Raw genomic sequence first — 18,893 nt, 5'->3', positions numbered from 1 at the left:
TACATTCTCCCTTAAATTAAGCAATCTTATTTGTACACAGTTATCTGGGTGTGGTCCACCAACAATGTTCTCTCTAAGCTATAGGACTGCACGCACAGCCATTCTAAAGATTCTACACGTGACATATATATCAACACATTAATTGGGCACTGAATTCCAGTTCGTTGGAGGTCCCACACTGCCAGAATGAAAATTCAAAGAAATGATGTTCACTAATGCCCTGCATAACTGAAGCATAACCTCTTTACTTTTGCATTCAATTATTCTTGCAAAACATGTTAATATTCTAATAGCTTTCTTAACTTTTTCAATTTTTGGAATTCATACACAAGTATACTCATGTTGCTCTGCATCTTAGAGCTCTCGCCATTTAAATAATATTTCTTTTATATTCTTCTTGCCAAAATAAATAATTTCACATCTTCCCACATTATGTTCCATTTTGCCATACCTTTGCCCACTCATTGAACCAATCTATAACTTTGTGTAGGCTCCTTATGTCCTTTTCATAGCGCCTCGCTATCTTTGTGTCATCAGCAAAACTGACAATCAAATAATTATATAAGTTGCAAACAGTTGAGGTGCCAGCACTAATTCCTGTGGCATTCTACCTGTTACATCACACCAACCAGAAAATGATCCATTTATACCCTTCTCCTTCCTATTGGCCAGCCAATCTTCTACCAATGCAAATATGATAGGCCCTACGTGTATTATCCTTTTTCTAGGCCATCTTATCAAATGCCTTCGGGATATCTAAGGCATTTGATAAGATGGATAACATCAGTTTCCCTTCAGCCAAAGCACATGTTACTTCATCAAAGAACTCTATTTGTCAGACTAAACATGATTGCTCTTTCTCAGAACTATGTCATCTGTTTGATTGCCTTCAATTTATCCAAGTGTTCTACTTTAGCTTCTTTAATAAAACCTTCAACAGTTTTCCAATAAAAAAATGTTAAATTGACTAGCCCATATATTTCTGCTTCCTGTATTTGTTTAAGATTTGTTTGAGGTATGCTGACATGGTTGGATAATCCAATATTTAAAACCCATCCCTAATTGCCTAAAGTTCAGTATTCTAGGTCTTGAGTCACACGTAGGGTTAGGATGGCAAATTTTCTTCCTTAAAGGACATCAGTGAAGGTGATGGGTTTTTGTTTTACGACAATTGACAGTCACCATTATGCCAGCTTTGTCTTTCAAATTATTATTGAATTCAAATTGAACCATCTATCATGATAGGATTCGAAGATGTCACCAGATATCAGCCTGGATCTCTGGATTTCTAGCCCAGTGACAATACTACTAGGCTCTCTCCCTTTTCGAATAAAGGGGTTATATTTGCTATCTTCTGATCTAATAATATCTTCCCTAAATCTAGGGAGTTTTGGAAAATTAAAACCAATGCATCAACTATCTCACTAGCCATTTCTTTTAAGATCCTAGGATGAAATCAAATTGGACCCAGACTTCTCAACGCACACCTCCAAATAATTTACTCAATTCCACTTCTCTGGTAATTGTAATTTTCCTGAATCTCTCTCTCCTTTCCAAAACTCTCTGCTTACCTCCCCAACTCTATTTGTTATCCAACTTATTATAAGTCACACCGAGTTGGCTAGTTTTATATAGTACGAACACAAAAGGCTTCATTACTTTCTCTGTTATCATGCATTGAACCTACCAAGTCCCTCCCCATTGACTACTCAATACCATATGAATTCTTTAGCAATTAATTCATTTTCAAATAAATAAGACAGATTACTAATAATTGGAACATTCTTTTATTACATTGTATAAATTCAAGTAATAAGCTACTGAATTACTATTTTCCTGCTTCTCCACTCAACAAGCAACTATAGGTTAATTTCACAACATACCTTCTCATAGGAGACATCATCAAACATTTCTTGGATCTGTGCAGGGTTTTCCACTGGAGTTGATACTGGATGGGAAGAATTGAAGGAATCTACTTCCATTGCACTGAAACATTTACCCAAGAAGAATTCTCTCTATGAGAAACAGGAAGATTTACACTCGAATTCTAGAATTTCACAGTCACACTTTACACACATACTTTTGCCACAGCATAACAAATTGTAATTAGTCTGTTATTTAAACAAAGCAAAACAAATGTCTCACAACCATTCTTGAACAATCACTACCACAGAACGAGAACGGATTTGGTTTGGATTCTGCAGTACTCAGAATGCTCTGTCTTAAGCACTGAACAGAATCATTGACATTTCTTGACTGGATGAAATAAAGTCAGTTGACAAAGCTGTCCCTGGTTGGTCTTCATTGTTTTCATGTACGCACTTTCAGCATCAGTGGCTGAGATATGAAGAATGACAGATATTCATCCTCATGCTTCAAAAATAGTAAAATGTTGGCCATGACAAAAATGTACTAACTTTGTCCTTTTTCTTAACTGATTAATGTTGCATGTTTTGATATAAACACACATAAATATTGCCCCCAAGTTTTAGATGCCCCAGACACTGGAAATAACCTCTCAGTTAAGCCCCAATAAGTCTAGTGGCACATTCACTGGGAAATAGCTAGCTTGTTAGATATTCATTACTTATTTCAAAATTGCTACGGGATACCAGGAGAGCTCAATACTGCAAATATTAAATTTTGCAGGTCGACACCATGGAATAGAATAAAGTTTAACCATTCACAAATTTTATTGTAATTAAGATTATTTTCCTCAAACAATTTTACTAAATAAAAAATTGTAAAAGCTGAAGAAAAATGTTCATCAATACAACTGACCTAATGGTATTCAAGCACCTTGGAAGCTTGGAACAATGAACATGATCTGACGATATATTTGAGAGGGTCAGAGTCAAAAATATAGATTCTCCTCCACCTCAGATGCTGCCTGACCAGCTGTGCTGTTCAAGCACCACACATTTCGACTCAAAATAAAAGTCATGTTATTAAATGAGACTCAGCTTTTACATAACAGGCTGAACCATTCAGTTTTTGGCTAAGAGCGAGTTGTGTAGTTTTTTGAAGGAATCTTGCTGCATGGTCTTGCAAGATTTCTCACAGTATCAATGGCAAGCCTCATGTTTGATTCTATCCCCATCCCAACATGTGCCATTCCCAAAACAATGTGCCACTCATCAGGTAGCTGCTGGCATTCCTAGTGACCCCGCCATCTTTAAAAGCCCAGTAGCACCGGGAGAAGCACTGTCAGCCAGGAGCTGCCCTGCACGGTATGGGACCTTTGCCCCTGGATGTAACAGACAGGGGGAATGGTGGCCTGCTTTGTAGGCAAGGACCAAGAGATCCCACTGTAGACTGTTGTAGATGCAGGGTACTCTCTTCCTGCAGGGCCAATAGTGGATTTCATGGCACCACACCATGCCAGGCTGGTCCACTTGAGTCAGTGCAGGCTCAGCTGGAGGAACATACAGCAATGTAGGAAGAAGGTCAATGACCTTCTCCACTCTGGCAAAAGGGGCCACCAGTTGCTCTCTACTACTCTCAGTAATGGCTGCAACATCTTCCCTCACTCCCTGTCACCCATACCAGTCCCCGACACCACTATACATTCCCTCCATCCCCTCTACTCACTCACTCAGGACAGCTCCCCAACTGCATCTAGAGTAACAGCTGCCATATCCACTTTAATCTCCCTTAACACATTACCTCCTTCTCCTGCCAGGAGGAAAAGAAAGCTCATAATATAGCAGAAAGAGTCATGATGGGTGGTGTGCTGCCCTTATGAGGAGACTCTAAGTGGCAAGGCAGGTGGAGATGCCATGAGCATCTCGGTAGCCTCAGCGAGAACGAGCTGTGACAATAAGTAAACATGCTGAAGATGCAGCCTGGTGCAGTCCGTGAGCTTGTTTGTGTCCCTGAACATAAAGTGTCCTTGCTGCAGCACTATAATGAAAGTTGCCAGTGTACCCCAGGTGTACTGTGAGTGGATCAGAGATGTGTAATGAAGGGTCTTGTGGCTGGCACATGTCAGATGCCAATGCCCAGGCACATGGGGTCCGTGTGACTGGTGCCTTTGCAGTGTATCCAAGATGTTAGTGCCCTGTGTCCAACATGAAGGTGGTTTGCAGCCAGCAATGAGATGAAGTTTTCAAGAACATACGCTGACTTTCTATGTTAATAATCCTTAATGGTGAGCTTGTTTGGCACATTTGGTATGATGGGAAGCTGAATAGTAATGAGGCTAGTTGTGGGGTATAGATATTTAACAAACAGTAATCACCTTTAAATTGGCAACTTGCCACTGATAAATCTGCAGGACACTATAACAATCAGCAAAAAAATAAAAGGTGCGGCAAGATTCTCCTGAAGTTAAGATTAGCTTTGCCAGACGTCGCATTAGACTCTACCACCAACCTCACTATTCCATATGTTACTCAAATCCCTGTATAGATCTTTAATAAAGACCATAAAAGAAAAATAGCTCAATGGATTGGCTTAACCTTCAGTTATTATGAAACATTTTTATTATTTGTCATTATATTGAGAGAATGTGACAAGAAAAATAGTACTGAGAACATTTATGTAAGGCGTTGAGGTTATGTAATCTATGCACAGATACACAGTGCTAGAAATTGGTAATCTGTGATGGTGAACAAGAAAATCATTGTTTTATTTCATTCATGGGATGTGACCCTAGCTTGCTGGACCCAACATTTATCGCCCATGCCTAGCTGCCATTACAAGATTTTGACTCAAAGACAGTGAAGGTATGATAAATATCCAAGTCGGGATGGTGAGATGCTTAGAAGGGATTTTAATGTCAGTGGTTGTGGGATTGGAAGGTGCTGTTGAAGGAGCCTTGGGGAATTTCTGCAGTGCACCTTATAGATGCTACACTGTGATGCTCTTGAGCATTGGTGATGGAAGGAGTGATGGTTTAGAGTTAGAGTTATATAGCACGGAAACAAACCCTCCAGTCCAACTCTGCAATTTGAGAGGGAGAGGGTACAATCGGAAGTGACAATATTTCTGTTGAATAAAGCGAACTATAGAGTTATGAGGGAGGAGCTGGCCAAAGTTCAATGGTGCAATACCTTAGCAGGGATGACAGTGGAGGAACAATGGCGGATATTTCTGTGTGTAATGCAGAAGTTGCAGGATCAGTTCATTCCAAAAAGGAAGAAAGATCCCAGGAGGAGGCATGGGTGGCCGTGGCTGACAAGGGAAGTTATACAACATATAAAGTTAAAAGAGAAAAAGTATAACATAGCAAAGATAAGTGGGAAAACGGAGGACTGGGAAGCTTTTAAAGAGCAACAGAGGATTACTAAGAAGGAAATACTCAGAGAAAAAATGAGGTACAAAGGTAAACTGGCCAAAAATATAAAGGAGGATAGTAAAAGTTTTTTTAGGTATGTGAAAGGCAAAAAAATGGTTGAGACTAAAATTGGGCCCTTGAAGACAGAAACAGGGGAATATATTACGGGGAACAAAGAAATGGCAGAAGAATTGAATTGGTACTTCAGATCTATGTTCACTGTGGAAGACACAAGCAATCTCCCTGAGGTAACAGTGGCTGAAAGACCTGAACTTAAGGGAATTTATATTTGCCAGGAATTGGTGTTGGAGAGACTGTTAGGTCTGAAGGTAGATATATCCACAGGGCCTGATGGTCTACATCCCAGGGTACTGAAGGAGGTGGCTCGAGAAATCGTGGATGCGTTGGTGATTATTTTCCAGAGTTCGATAGATTCGGGATCAGTTCCTGTGGATTGGGGGGTGGCTAACGTTGTACCACTTTTTAAGAAAGGTGGGAGAGAGAAAACAGGAAATTATAGACCAGTTAGTCTGACCTCAGTGGTGGGAAAGATGCTGGAGTCTATTATAAAGGATGAAATTACAACTCATCTGGATAGTAGTAACAGGATAGGTCAGAGTCAGCATGGATTTATGAAGGGGAAATCATGCTTGAGTAATCTTCTGGAATTTTTTGAGGATGTAACTCTGAAGATGGACGAGGGAGATCCAGTAGATGTAGTGTACCTGGACTTTCAGAAAGCTTTTGATAAAGTCCCACATAGGAGGTTAGTGAGCAAAGTTAGGGCGCATGGTATTGGGGGCAAAGTACTAACTTGGATTGAAAGTTGGTTGGCTGATAGGAAACAAAGAGTAGTGATAAACGGCTCCATTTCGGAATGGCAGGCAGTGACCAGTGGCGTACCGCAGGGATCAGTACTGGGATTGCAGCTTTTTACACTATATGTTAATGATATAGAAGATGGTATTAGCAATAACATTAGCAAATTTGCTGATGATACTAAGCTGGGTGGCAGGGTGAAATGTGATGAGGATGTTAGGAGATTACAGGGTGACCTGGACAGGTTAGGTGAGTGGTCAGATGCATGGCAGATGCAGTTTAATGTGGATAAATGTATGGTTATCCACTTTGGTGGCAAGAACAGGAAGGCAGATTACTACCTAAAAGGAATCAATTTAGGTAAACGGGCAGTACAGAGAGATCTGGGTGTTCTTGTACACCAGTCAATGAAGGTAAGCATGCAGGTACAGCAGGTAGTAAAGAAGGCTAATAGCATGCTGGCCTTCATAGCAAGATGGATTGAGTATAGAAGCAAAGAGGTTCTTCTGCAGCTGTACAGGGCCCTGGTGTGACTACACCTGGAGTATTGTGTGCAGTTCTGGTCTCCAAATTTGAGGAAAGACATTTTGGCTATTGAGGCAGTGCAGTGTAAGTTCACGAGGTCAATTCCTGGAATGGCGGGATTACCTTACACTGAAAGACTGGAGCGACTGGGCTTGTATATCCTTGGGTTTAGAAGACTGAGAGGGGATCTGATTGAGACATATAAGATTATTAAAGAATTGGACACTCTGTAGTCAGGAAACATGTTTCCGCTGATGGGTGAGTGCCGAACCAGAGGACACAGCTTAAAAATACGGGGTAGACCATTTAGGACAGAGATGAGGAGAAACTTCTTCACTCAGAGAGTGGTGGCTGTGTGGAATACTCTGTCCTAGAAGGGCAGTAGAGGCCCAGTCTCTGGATTCATTTAAGAAAGAGTTGGATAGAGCTCTCAAGGATTGTGGAATCAAGGGTTATGGAGATAAGGCAGGAACAGGATACTAATTAAGGATGATCAGCCATGATCATATTGAATGGTGGTGCAGGCTCGAAGGGCAGAATGGCCTATTGTCATCCACATTGACCAGATACCCTAAACAAATCTACTCCAATTTACCAACATTTGGTCCATATCCCTCTAAATCCTTCCTATTCATGTACCCATCCAGATGCCTTTTAAATGCTGTAATTGTACCAGCCTCTGCCATATCCTGTGGCAGCTTCTTCCATACACACACCACCCTCTACATGAAAACGTTGCCCCTTAGATCCCTTTTATATCGATCCCCTCTCATCTTTAATCTATGCCCTCTAGTTTTGGACTCCCTTACCCTGGGAAAAAGACCTTGGGATAAAGACCTTGACTCTTTACCCTACCCACGTCCCTCATGATTTTATAAACCTCCAAAAGGTATCCCCTCAGCCTCCAATGCTCCAGGGAAACACACCTCAGCCTATGCAACCCTTCCCAAAAACTCCTTGATTTTATAGACCTCTATAACGACCCCCTCAGCCTCCAACACTCCAGGGAATAAAACCTCAGCCTACTCAGCCTCTCCCCAAAGCCCCTCATGATTTTATAAACCTCTACAAGGTCCCCCCTCAGCCTCGAATGCTCCAGGGAAAAAAGCCCCAGCCTACTCAGCCCCTCCCTAAAGCTCAAACCCTTCAATCCTGGCAAAATCCTTCTAAGTCTTTCTGAACCCTTTCCAGTTTAACAACATCTTTCCTATTGCAGGGAGACCAGAAGTGAATGCACATTCTAACATCTAGAGGGTTGCATCGTCCCAGATGGTCTCAGCTTCTCAAGTTGCACTGAAGTTGCACTTCTATGATTCATCTATTATGAATTCTGTGCAACTTTACCTTAACCAACTCTACTATATCTTTAATTAGTAAACCAAAGGTAGAAACTAAACTTTTACAAAGTACAACAGTTCCATTTATTTTAGCAAACACACCAATCATTAACAATGACTGAACAGTTTTTTTAATGAACTTCAATGCCACTGTTTCGCTAAAAGGTCAGCAGCTCAAGCAAGTAACTGCCCTTAACTTTTCATTTCTATCACCAATGGTTTAACTGTTAAAATTTGGAGGAGAGCAGATTAAGGCAATTCAAATTCAAAATTTTCTCACTCTGCATGATCATTAGGAGCTCATATTGATTGCTTCCAAAAGTCAACACCTAATCACATATAAATGAGGTCAGAAGTCACATGACACCAGGTTATAGTCCAACAGGTTTATTTGAAATCACAACCTTTCAAAGCATTACTTCTTCACCAGGTGAAGTGAAGGAAAGCACAGGCATGGAAGTTATAGGCAGAGAGTTCAAAAGGTGGTACAAATGCTGTGATAAAGTGTTGACAGGCTGAATAGCAAGTCTCTGCAGGTGATCAAGTGTCAGACGGTGTGAGTAAAGTGTCAATAGCTGAATAGCAAGTGAAGGGATGACCTATGATCCAATTAGTTGAGGCAGAGAGATAATTACAAAAAATTAAAAATAAGATAGTACTCAAGACAAACCAAATGACTGGAATGACATGTTAGGTATAAGAGACGCATGTCTAGATTAGAGTGGTGCTGGAAAAGCACAGCAGGTCAGACTGCATCCGAAGAGCAGTAAAATCGACGTTTCGGGCAAAAGCCCTTCATCAGGAATGGCTTTTGAAGGTCTTTTGCCCGAAATGTCGATTCTCCTGCTCCTTGGATGCTGCCTGACCTACTGTGCTTTTCCAGCACCACTCTAATCTAGACTCTGATCTCCAGCATCTGCAGTCCTCACTTTTGCCTATAAGAGATGCATGCCAAGGGTCTAACAAGTAATCTAAAACTGTGTAAACTAATTAAGGCAGAGAGACCATAACACGTTATCAAGGTGATGGTGTTAAAACAAGACCGTAAGGAAGATTTTACAAATTATAGAACAATGTCTGGTGGGGCTACATGAGGCGCAACATGAATCCAAGATCATGGTTGAGGCCATCTTCATGTATATAGAACTTAGCTATCAGTTTCTGCTCAGCGATTCTGCATTGCTGTGTGTCTCGAAGGCTGAGACTTCTGATCTTGCCCATCCCAGTCCAACATCGGCACATCCAAATCATCACATATGAATGGGAAGTTTGAATCTGTTTCTCACGGTTCAGTAGGAAGACAGCGACATCACTACCTTGCCAGATAATATTTCTGTATCTGCATCAGTGCACTGTGGATATGACTTATCTATTATTTTATAATAATATTTTCAAGCTGGAGCAGCTGAAATTTATAGCTTGCTTAGTCTTTTCCACAATATTAAATATGAGATGTTTAACATATGCAATTTCTTAATAGACAGAATTCACTACAATGTGACGATGATCCTTATAAAAGATCTAGACTCCTCAATTATCCTCAACAAAAGCTCATCAGTACTTACAACTTGAAGCTCTGGGTGTGTGATGTTAACCGAGATAATTTCCATGAACTTGGCAAATCCTTCATTCAGCCAAAGATCATTCCACCACTCCATGGTTACCAAATTTCCAAACCACTAAGAGAAATACATTTCAGACATCAGCAACTAGTTTATTCTTTTGCTGCCTATATAAATAATAATGAGTTTATACACCACAGGTTAACACAATCCAGCATAGCAACTATTATTTCAAAATATTATGTAAAGAAAAACAGTATGTATTCATAGCACACTGGAATGCCAATGTCTAATTTGCTATAGCAATGAGATCAATCATTGATTCTCACTTCTAGAGTTTCATTTTTGTTTCAAAGTTCGAAGAATTCTTCGACATTGAATGAGTCATAAATCAGAAGCAAACTCTTTCCTGAGCCACACTTGAGGACAATCAGTGGCTAATTAAGGGCTGCAACAGCGGACATCAAGGGAATGTTTCTTTTTTTATCATAGATGTTAAAAGAAAAAAAAAAGGACAACTATATTCCTGATTGCTGAACAAAAGATTTACCATCCTGTTATTAAGGCAATACCATTACAAACTTCCAACTGGACCTCAAAGATTTCCATAACCCCAGTTCATTTCCTGAATCCAAGTGCATTATGTGACAGACTCCTATGACCAATAATGACACCAAAGGCACTCCAGTCTAAGGAACACTTCCAACAGAAACAGCAGTGAAGGTTCATAAAAGACAACAGCAGAACTGCAGGCTCTGTAGTTTCAGGTAACTGAGGAGCAGCAACATGAAGGGAGGAGAAGTCTTCCACTAGGCAAATTCTTGTATATTGGAGCGCTGTTGCAACTATCCCAGGTCTACCAGAATGGTGGATTAGGTAATCCTACAAAACAGTGCTAAGAAAAATGGTTCTAACTGGGACAGAAGGCCTTGCTCCACATGACTCCTTTTGTAGCACCCATTATAGGGAGCAAGGAAGCAAAATGGAGCTGTTGGCCAGGAGGCTCCAGCTGTCTCTCAACTCATTTGCCTGTCATTTCCATGTTCAACTGGAGTAGTGGAAAGATATTCCGCCTGATTAGTCTTTAACTTTCAATTAAAGTTGCAAAATGTTAAACTGATGTTACCTGGTGAGCCAGTTCATGCGCTATGATCAAGGTGACTCCAAGTTTGTCAGAGGCTGAAGAGGTTACAGGGTTGTAAAGCAGAGCTGACTCTCTGTAGGTGGTCAGACCCCAGTTTTCCATCGCCCCAGCCTGAAAGTCGGGGATAGCAGCCAAATCTGAGGGCAAATCAGCAACGTTAAAGAAAAAGAACTGCACAAGTTGGCTTGTGCTTGAGAGTCCAAGAAAGAGTAGAATTGTACTTTAACCAACTAAAAATGATTTGCTTAATTTTGAAAATACCTACATTGCATGCAGACTGTGATATCTCTTGCCTGCAATCATCATAAACAGGTGTAACAAATATCCAACTATTATTCACTTAATATCACTGAGATGCATTTTGAATTTCTTTTGACAATGTCCCAAATTTTATGGTGGTGAAATTTTCAGCACCATTTGCCATCACTACTCCTCTGAAACTGACAGCAACTTTTGGAGTCTGCACATGTGCAGATAAACAAGGAAATCCTGTAACATTCAGTGATTCTATTCTTCCCTATGAGGCACATTGCAATCAAATAGAAAAACCACTGTGCTGATGAGAACTTACTATTACTCTCGCTATAAAACACTTGAAGTGTGATATCCGTGACTGGAATTTTAACAATTGAGAATGACTTTGGACTTAAAAACCTCGCACAAATTTGCAGAATGTCAAATTTTTCAATTAGGAAAGAATACGTCATAATTTTAGCATTGCATATTTCTGAAAAAGGCACATTTGCTGAATTTTTTTAATCTTGTTCTCATCAGAACATTTTGCAAGAATACAAATTCAAGGCAAAAACCAAAAAGTATGCTGAATATGAGGAGAGTGCTGGTTGGTTAGCATTTCCTGATGAAGGGCTTATGCCCGAAACGCGATTCTCATGCTCCTCGGATGCTGACTGACAGGATGTGCTTTTTCAGCACCACACTCTCAACTCTGGTTAGCAAGTGGACTCTGATTGGTGGGGTGGTTGCTATGGAAAAGTACCCACTAATGCTGATCAACAGTTAACAGCCAAGCAGGTTGATTTTGATTAGTCAGGGCATTGTCCTATTAGTGTCAGAGCCAATGCCATGGGGATTGTAAGTCTTTGTGGGCAACACAAAAAGTTCAGCAGCAACACAACAGTAGTTACCGTTGAGCTTAAAATTTGAGCGAGCATTTATTCTGAGCAAACACTAAATAAAAACCAAACATTTTTAGTGTAGAAAGGAGAAAAGAGATAAAAAGCCACCCAACAACACAATCCACCTACATTCACGGTGGCTCAGTGGTTAGCACTGCTGCTTCATATTACCAGGGTCCCTGGTTCGATCCCAGCCTCAGATGACTGTCTGTGTGGAGTTTGCACATTCTCCCCACGTCTGCATGGGTTTCCTCCCACAGATGTACAGGTCAGGTGAATTGGCTGTGCTAAATTGCCCATAGTGCTAGGTGGATTAGTCAGATGGAAATGGGTCTGGTTGGGTTACTCTTCGGAGGGTTGGTGTGGACTGGTTGGGCCAAAGGGCCTGTTTCCACACTGTAGTGAATTAATGATTCTTCTATTCATAGAACATTACAGCGCAGTACTAGCCTTTCGGACCTTGATGTTGCGCCAACCTGTGGAACAAATCTGAAGCCCATCTAACCTACGTTATTCCATTATCATCCAAATGCCTATCCAATGCCCATTTAAATGCCCTTAAAATTGGCAAGTCTACTACTATTGCAGGCAGTGCATTCCACGCCCCTCCTTCTCTCTGAGTAAAGAAACTACCTCTGACATCTGATATGACATCATAATATTTCTTCCTATTGATACTTTGTCAATTGCCTCTTGAACCAAATTTTACTGTTAGCAATATTGCATGGAGTCATACAACATCATCAACCAAGTTGTCACAAAATCTATGAAGAGCTACACAAAGTAATGAAAGAATGCTCTTTTTAAAAAAAATTACCATTTTTGCTTTAAAAAAATCAAATTTGAGACATTGACTGGGCTTTTTCTATACACATGAGTTTTGTATGGTGTGGTCAAGGTCAAGACCCATTTCTGTCAGGTTTCCAATTGTTATTGACAACAATCCAATTTAGATTTCCTTGCCATCACCTGACTCTAAAACATGATCATTCGAATATATTTTAACTGGGACCTTCGATATCAGCACTCCAAATTCTGTGAATTTATGCTTGCATTTCAAACTCAGATTGATTTAACTTAAAATGTAGCCGCTGCCTGGAACAACTGAAACTTAAATTTAAAAAAGTGAAGACTAAAAGACCTTTGATTAATCATGTTAGGAAAAGAGACTTTTGCAGTGTTTTCTCTTGCTTTCTTTACAGACACAGCTGCATTTACCTGTGACAACCTAAGGCCCTTGGGGCTTGCCTGATGAATAGTTTTAGCAGCAACTACATAAGCGATTTACTACTTATAAACTACATAAGGATTGATTGCCAATGGGATTTTTATTGCTTGGTTGCTTTATGGAAGAATTGTAGTATTGAATGAAGGAAAGAAAATTGAGGCAGTTTTTAGGTCCTCCACCCCCCACAAATATTCTCTCAAGATCTCATAGTGACCTCTGTGTGAGAAATGTGCACAATTTTATAGAGACAAGAAAGGGAGATGCACCACATACCTGAAGTCAAAATCATTTACATACTGAATTTTATTCGGCTGTGAAGGCAACAACCACATTCCATATTTACACCACTGACTGAAGTGAGCAACTACAGTGTGTAATATTACTGATCCACGTCCACATATGTGGTAATTGATACACTTTCAGGAGAGCTGAACATTCATTTGGTTTAGCACAACAAGACATCAGCACAAACCCATTTTCACCAAAGCATATAACTGACCTCATCACTTATTTCATCTCCAGACAGAATGTATAAGTACACAAAGAATTCTTTATATCACTGCTGGATTGGCTGGAACTTTGTATGATTCTTTTGACCTGATGAATTCAGACTTCTCTCACCTCTGCGGCTAAGTGCATTGATGGCTTATGGGTGTCTAGCAAGGTTTTTATTGTTGAGCTTTTATTCAACTCAATGTGACTTAACGGGTCATTTTCACTACCTTGATAGATCAAGATAATATAATATAATATAATATTAATCTGCATATTTAAAAGTTGATACAACTTTAGATCCAAATCTCAATAAAGATGGAACTTCTAACAATCTCGTACTTTCCCAGTACAACACTGAAGTGCAAATGATGTTCAAGTCATGGAATACTTGGCCCTTTGATTCAGAGGTTCGAGTGCTATCAACTGACTGAAAATGAAGAACCAGAAAATTGTTGTCCCAGGGATCTGCTTTTTGCAGCAGGGTGGTTCACCAGTTAAGAGTCTTATATTATGAACAGAGTTGTATGATAAAGATTTTGTAAAAAGCTAATCTTTATTCAAATGGACAAAAGGAACCTTAAAAGAATTGGCTTCCAAAAGTCCTCCAATTTACCACATGGAATAAACTGTGATCAGCCAGATGAAGAAATCAGATTGTACTTATCTCAAGAAGAATCACAAAAGACATTTGAAATTCACTAAGCCTCAGATGACACAGTTAAATCTTCCGAAGCTGTAAAAAAATCATAGCTTCTGTGACAATGATAAGGAGCCAGGAAGCTAAACCAAATGGATTCCAGTCTCATTAGAGTTGCAGAGCAGTCATTTTGAGTTTTTGAATTATAAAAGGCAGGCTGTAAAAGCCACTTTGGTGCAATCACCTCAGGAGGGCCTAAGATGACAGTTCCAACCACAGCTCATTGAAAATATTGTGAATAGCATGAGTCTTCTTTTTGTCACTAGAAGTACCAGAAATCATTCCTGTTCTGTTGAAAGGGGTTCAACTGTCTTCAAGTGTCATGCCAGCAGAATCAAGAAGGAAAAACAAACTTTGCTCGTTGACCAAATGTGTTCTACCCAGTGATTTTAACTATACCGGAAAACTGACTATCCAACTGAAGAAGCTATTGCAGCTACTGAATGCAACACTTCAACTTCAATCCATTAATCCAGACAACTAACATTTCAACCTGAAACGACAGACCTACTGTGGTATCTTAAAGGACTGAATTGAATTTGATCTTTAGGAGGATCTTTTATCTTTGTCTGCATTAATTGCTTGCGTATTTAGTCAATACCTTTATTACTTTTACTTAAATAACTCATGGCAGTGCTTTGTAACAAACTAACTATTGTCTTGTCTAATACGAAAGCTTTTCTGTCGGCTACTTTTAAAATGGAATCATGCATAAATTAAAAGGGGACTATATGTACAATCAGGTTCTTAGCTCACAAACCATTTCATGAAACACTTTTCTATCTGGTGTTATGTTTGGATGCTGTATAAATTTTAAAGCTATTGGACGTCACTCACACAGAGTATTTAGTTAGAAGTAATTTGAGCCTTGTTTCCACCATTAAAAAAGATAACCAGCCAGAAACAACAGAATTTGGTTTTATGTGTTCATTATACCAGCTGGACATCATTCAGGCTTGTGCTGATATGTGTCAAGTGACATTCACACTAAATAAATACTAAGCATCTCCAACAAGAGAGAATCTAACCACTTATTCAGAATAGTTAATTACTAGACCCCCCACTTTAGCATTATCTGGGGGGTTACCATCGACCAAAAATTCAATTGGACTGGCTATGTAAATGTGTTCACAAGGTTAGAGACCCAAACTTACCTCTGCATACCTTGACACCATCCTGTCCCCCTTAGTCTAGGAACTTCCCACCTATGTTCGGGTCACCACCCATGCCCTCCACCTCCTCCATGATTTTTGTTTCTCTGGTCCCCAATGCCTTCTCTTCACCATGGACATCCAGTCCCTCTACACATCAATCCGCCATGACGAAGGCCTCCAATTCCTCCATTTCATCCTCTCACACCGACATAACCAGTATCCCTCCACTGACACCCTCATCTGTCTGGCTGAACTGGTCCTCACCCTCAACAATTTATCCTTCCAATCCTCTCACTTCCTCCAGACCAAAGGGGTAGCCATGGGTACCCGCATTGGCCCCAGCTATGTCTGCCTCTTTGTCAGGTAGGTGGAACAGTCCATCCTCCGCAGCTACACCAGTACCATTCCTGACCTTTTCCTCCACTACATCGATGACTGTATCAGCACTACCTCATGCTCTCATAAGGAGGCTGAACAGTTCATCTACTTCACTAACACCTTCCACCTTGACCTCAAGTTCACCTGGACAATCAGAGATATCTCCCCCCCCTTCCTGGATCTCTCCATCTCCATTTCCAGCCACCGACTCAACACACACATCCATTACAAATCCGCCAACACCCACACCTACCTGGACTACACCTCCTCCCACCCTGCCTCCTGTAAAAATGTTATCCCTTATTCCCAATTCCTCTGCCTTCACCACATCTGCATGCAGGAGTACCAATTCCACCACAGAACATCACAGATGGCCTCCTTCTTCAAAGATCGCAATTTCTGCTCCCACATGGTCGACGATGCCCTCCAATGCATCTCCTCCACTTCCCGCTCCTCCGTCTTTGAACCCCACCTCTCCAATCACAACAAGGACAGAACTCCCCTGGTCCTCACCTTCCACCCCACCAACCTCCACATACATTGCATCATCATCCAGCATTTCTGCCACCTACAAATGGACCCCACCACCAGAGTTATATTTCCTGTCCCACCCCTATCTGTGTTTCATAGAGACCATTCCCTCCCGACTCCCTTGTTAGGTCCACCCCCACCTCCTCCACCAACCCACCCTGCCCTTCCTGCACCTTCCCATGCCACCGCAAAAAGTGCAGAACCTATGCCCACATCTGCCCCCTCAACTCCATCTGAGGTCCAAAGGATCCTTCCACATCCAACAGAAATTTACCTGCAGTTCTACATATGTCATCTACTGCATCTGTTGCACCCGATGTGGTCTCCTCTACATTGGGGAGACAGGACACCAACTTGTGGATTGTTTCAGACAACATTTCTAGGACAACTGCAATAACCAACCCCACCGCCTGCGGCTGAACACTTTAACTCCCCTTCCTGCTCTGCCAAGGACACACAGGTCCTGGGCCTCCTCCACCGTCCAAGCCTTAACACCTGACACCTGGAGAAAAAATGCCTCATCTTCCAGCTAGGGGCCCTCCAATCACATGGGATCAATATGGATTTCATCAGTTTCCCCATTTCCCCTGCCCCCACCTTATCCCAATCCTAACCTTCCAAATCGGCACCGCCCTCTTGAATGGTCCTACCTATGATTCTTCCTTCCCACCTATCTGCTCCACCCTCCTTTCCGACCTATCAGCATCACCCGCCACATTCATCTACCTATCGCATTCCCAGCTACCTTCCCCCAGCCCCACACCTATCACATTTATCTCGCAGCCCCCTTGACACACAAGCTTCATTCCTAATGAAGGGCTTATGTCTGAAATGTCAATTCTCCTGCTCCCCAGATGCTGCCTGACTAGCTGAGGTTTCCAGCACCACATTCTTCGGCTTGGAATTCTGAAGTGAATAACTTATCTCCTGACTTCCCAAACTATGTCCATATCTACAAGACAGGAGTGATTGAATATTCCCACTTGCCTGGATATGTGTGGCTCCAACAACACTCATGAAGCCTGAGACCACTCAGGAAAAAGTAGTCTGCTTGATCAGCACCACATCCACCAACCTAAATTTTATTTCATCGTCCAACACTGAAGAGTAACAACAATGTGTACTATGTACAAGATGCATTGCAGGAGCTCGCCAAGGCTCCTTTGACAGCATTTTCCACTTTGTGACTTCGTACCACCTAGAAGGCTAAGGTTAATGGATAAATGGCAGTACCACCACATACAGGTTTCACTCTTAGCCGCACACCATCCTAACTTGAAACTATATTGCCATACCTTTATTGTCACTGGATATGTCAGTGGCATGGTTAGTTTCTGTTTGTTTCTGAATGTTCCCTCTTTCATTGCAGTTGTTGCTGTTATGCTTCATTTAATAGCTAGCTATAGCATTCAGAAGTTTATTGATAGTAAATAATTTTGAATTTCATATGCAGTTGCAGACATGACCTAATGGTTCTGATTGACCTGTACTGGTAAAAATGTTCCTATTTCAGGAATCATGCTTCGGAATTCTAGTCATGACGAGGCCTGTAAGGGGCAAACTTGCAGATACATCTGTACCAGATGCAAAAATTCAGGAGGTTGGTTTGTCCCCACCTTCTCAAGGATAATTAGGGACAGGTATAATCAGCAATGTTCAAATCCCATGGAAGAATTAAAAGTATCTTAATTGTGCTTCCACTCTTCACCTCTATCCTTAAGATATTTGAAGACACAAGTTCTTCTCCAAATCATCCATAAACATGGCTTAGAACTACCTGTGTATCATTGTTTCTTCACTGTCATCGCAATCCTGGAGCTTTGTTTCAAACAGCTACGTGGATTACAGCAATATAAAGAAGAGGGTGACTCATCACCACCTTCTCAGGGTAATTCGAGATTGACAATAAATGCTGATTTGCAAGCAACACCCAAATCCCCAAAATTTTTAAAAACGTGAATACTTTGATTGAAAATTATTTGTATTTAGTTTTATCGTGCAAATTGTAAACTTGCTCCTTACAGGACTCCTCATGACGAGAATTCTAATGCTTTATTCCTAAAATCAAAACAATTTTTACCTTTATCATTGCCACCTTTAGAATTAGTAGAGCATTTTAACTGTCCATTACCACCAGTAGCCAATTAATACTCAGAACTCATTAGGTCATATCTACAATTCCTTATGAAGTTCAAAACCATCTACTCTCAAAAAGTTTTGAATATTAAAACCAACAGCTAAATGAAATGTAGCAGCAACAACTGCAATGAAAGTGGGAATGTGCAGTGACAAACAGAAACCAATCATGCCTTTGCCCATCTTTCCCATCCAAATGTAGCATTTGGAAAATAAAAAGGCAAAATTATTACAATACATTTAATTTTTATTATGTTATTTTTAGTCCACTGTCTAGTTTTTAACTAAATTCCTGCTTGGAACTTTCAAAAAGAATAATTAGCCCAGTAATATAAGATTTTTAACTACAGATTAAAAAAATAACTTACATTACCCACAAACCAATTTTTTGAAGTAGCACCAAGGAACCTACAAACCAAAATTGATACAAAAGCAAAATTATATCCATTAAGTAGTTAATATACTGTTTCCCT

General features: G+C 40.6%; 1 protein-coding gene across 4 annotated transcripts in view; it reads right to left on the bottom strand.

The window, feature by feature from the left end:
• The window catches only part of LOC122559763 (endoplasmic reticulum aminopeptidase 1), an 80,108-nt gene that overhangs the window by 39,791 nt on the left and 21,424 nt on the right, over positions 1–18,893 (bottom strand). For all 4 annotated transcript variants that reach the window (XM_087999032.1, XM_087999024.1, XM_087999038.1 and 1 more), the window contains exons 6-8: positions 10,648–10,802; positions 9,525–9,638; positions 1,884–2,015 (exon numbers count right to left, since the gene is read on the bottom strand). In XM_087999032.1, the coding sequence (XP_087855158.1) occupies positions 1,884–2,015; positions 9,525–9,638; positions 10,648–10,802 (401 nt within the window). The remainder of the gene's footprint in view (positions 1–1,883; positions 2,016–9,524; positions 9,639–10,647; positions 10,803–18,893) is intronic.

Source organism: Chiloscyllium plagiosum, unplaced genomic scaffold (assembly GCF_037043375.1).
Source record: "Chiloscyllium plagiosum isolate Xiang-an unplaced genomic scaffold, Cpla_swu_hap1 HiC_scaffold_2, whole genome shotgun sequence".
NCBI lineage: Eukaryota > Metazoa > Chordata > Chondrichthyes > Orectolobiformes > Hemiscylliidae > Chiloscyllium > Chiloscyllium plagiosum.
The sequence above is the reverse complement of the archived record's forward strand: the minus strand, read 5'-3'. Positions and strand labels throughout refer to the sequence as shown.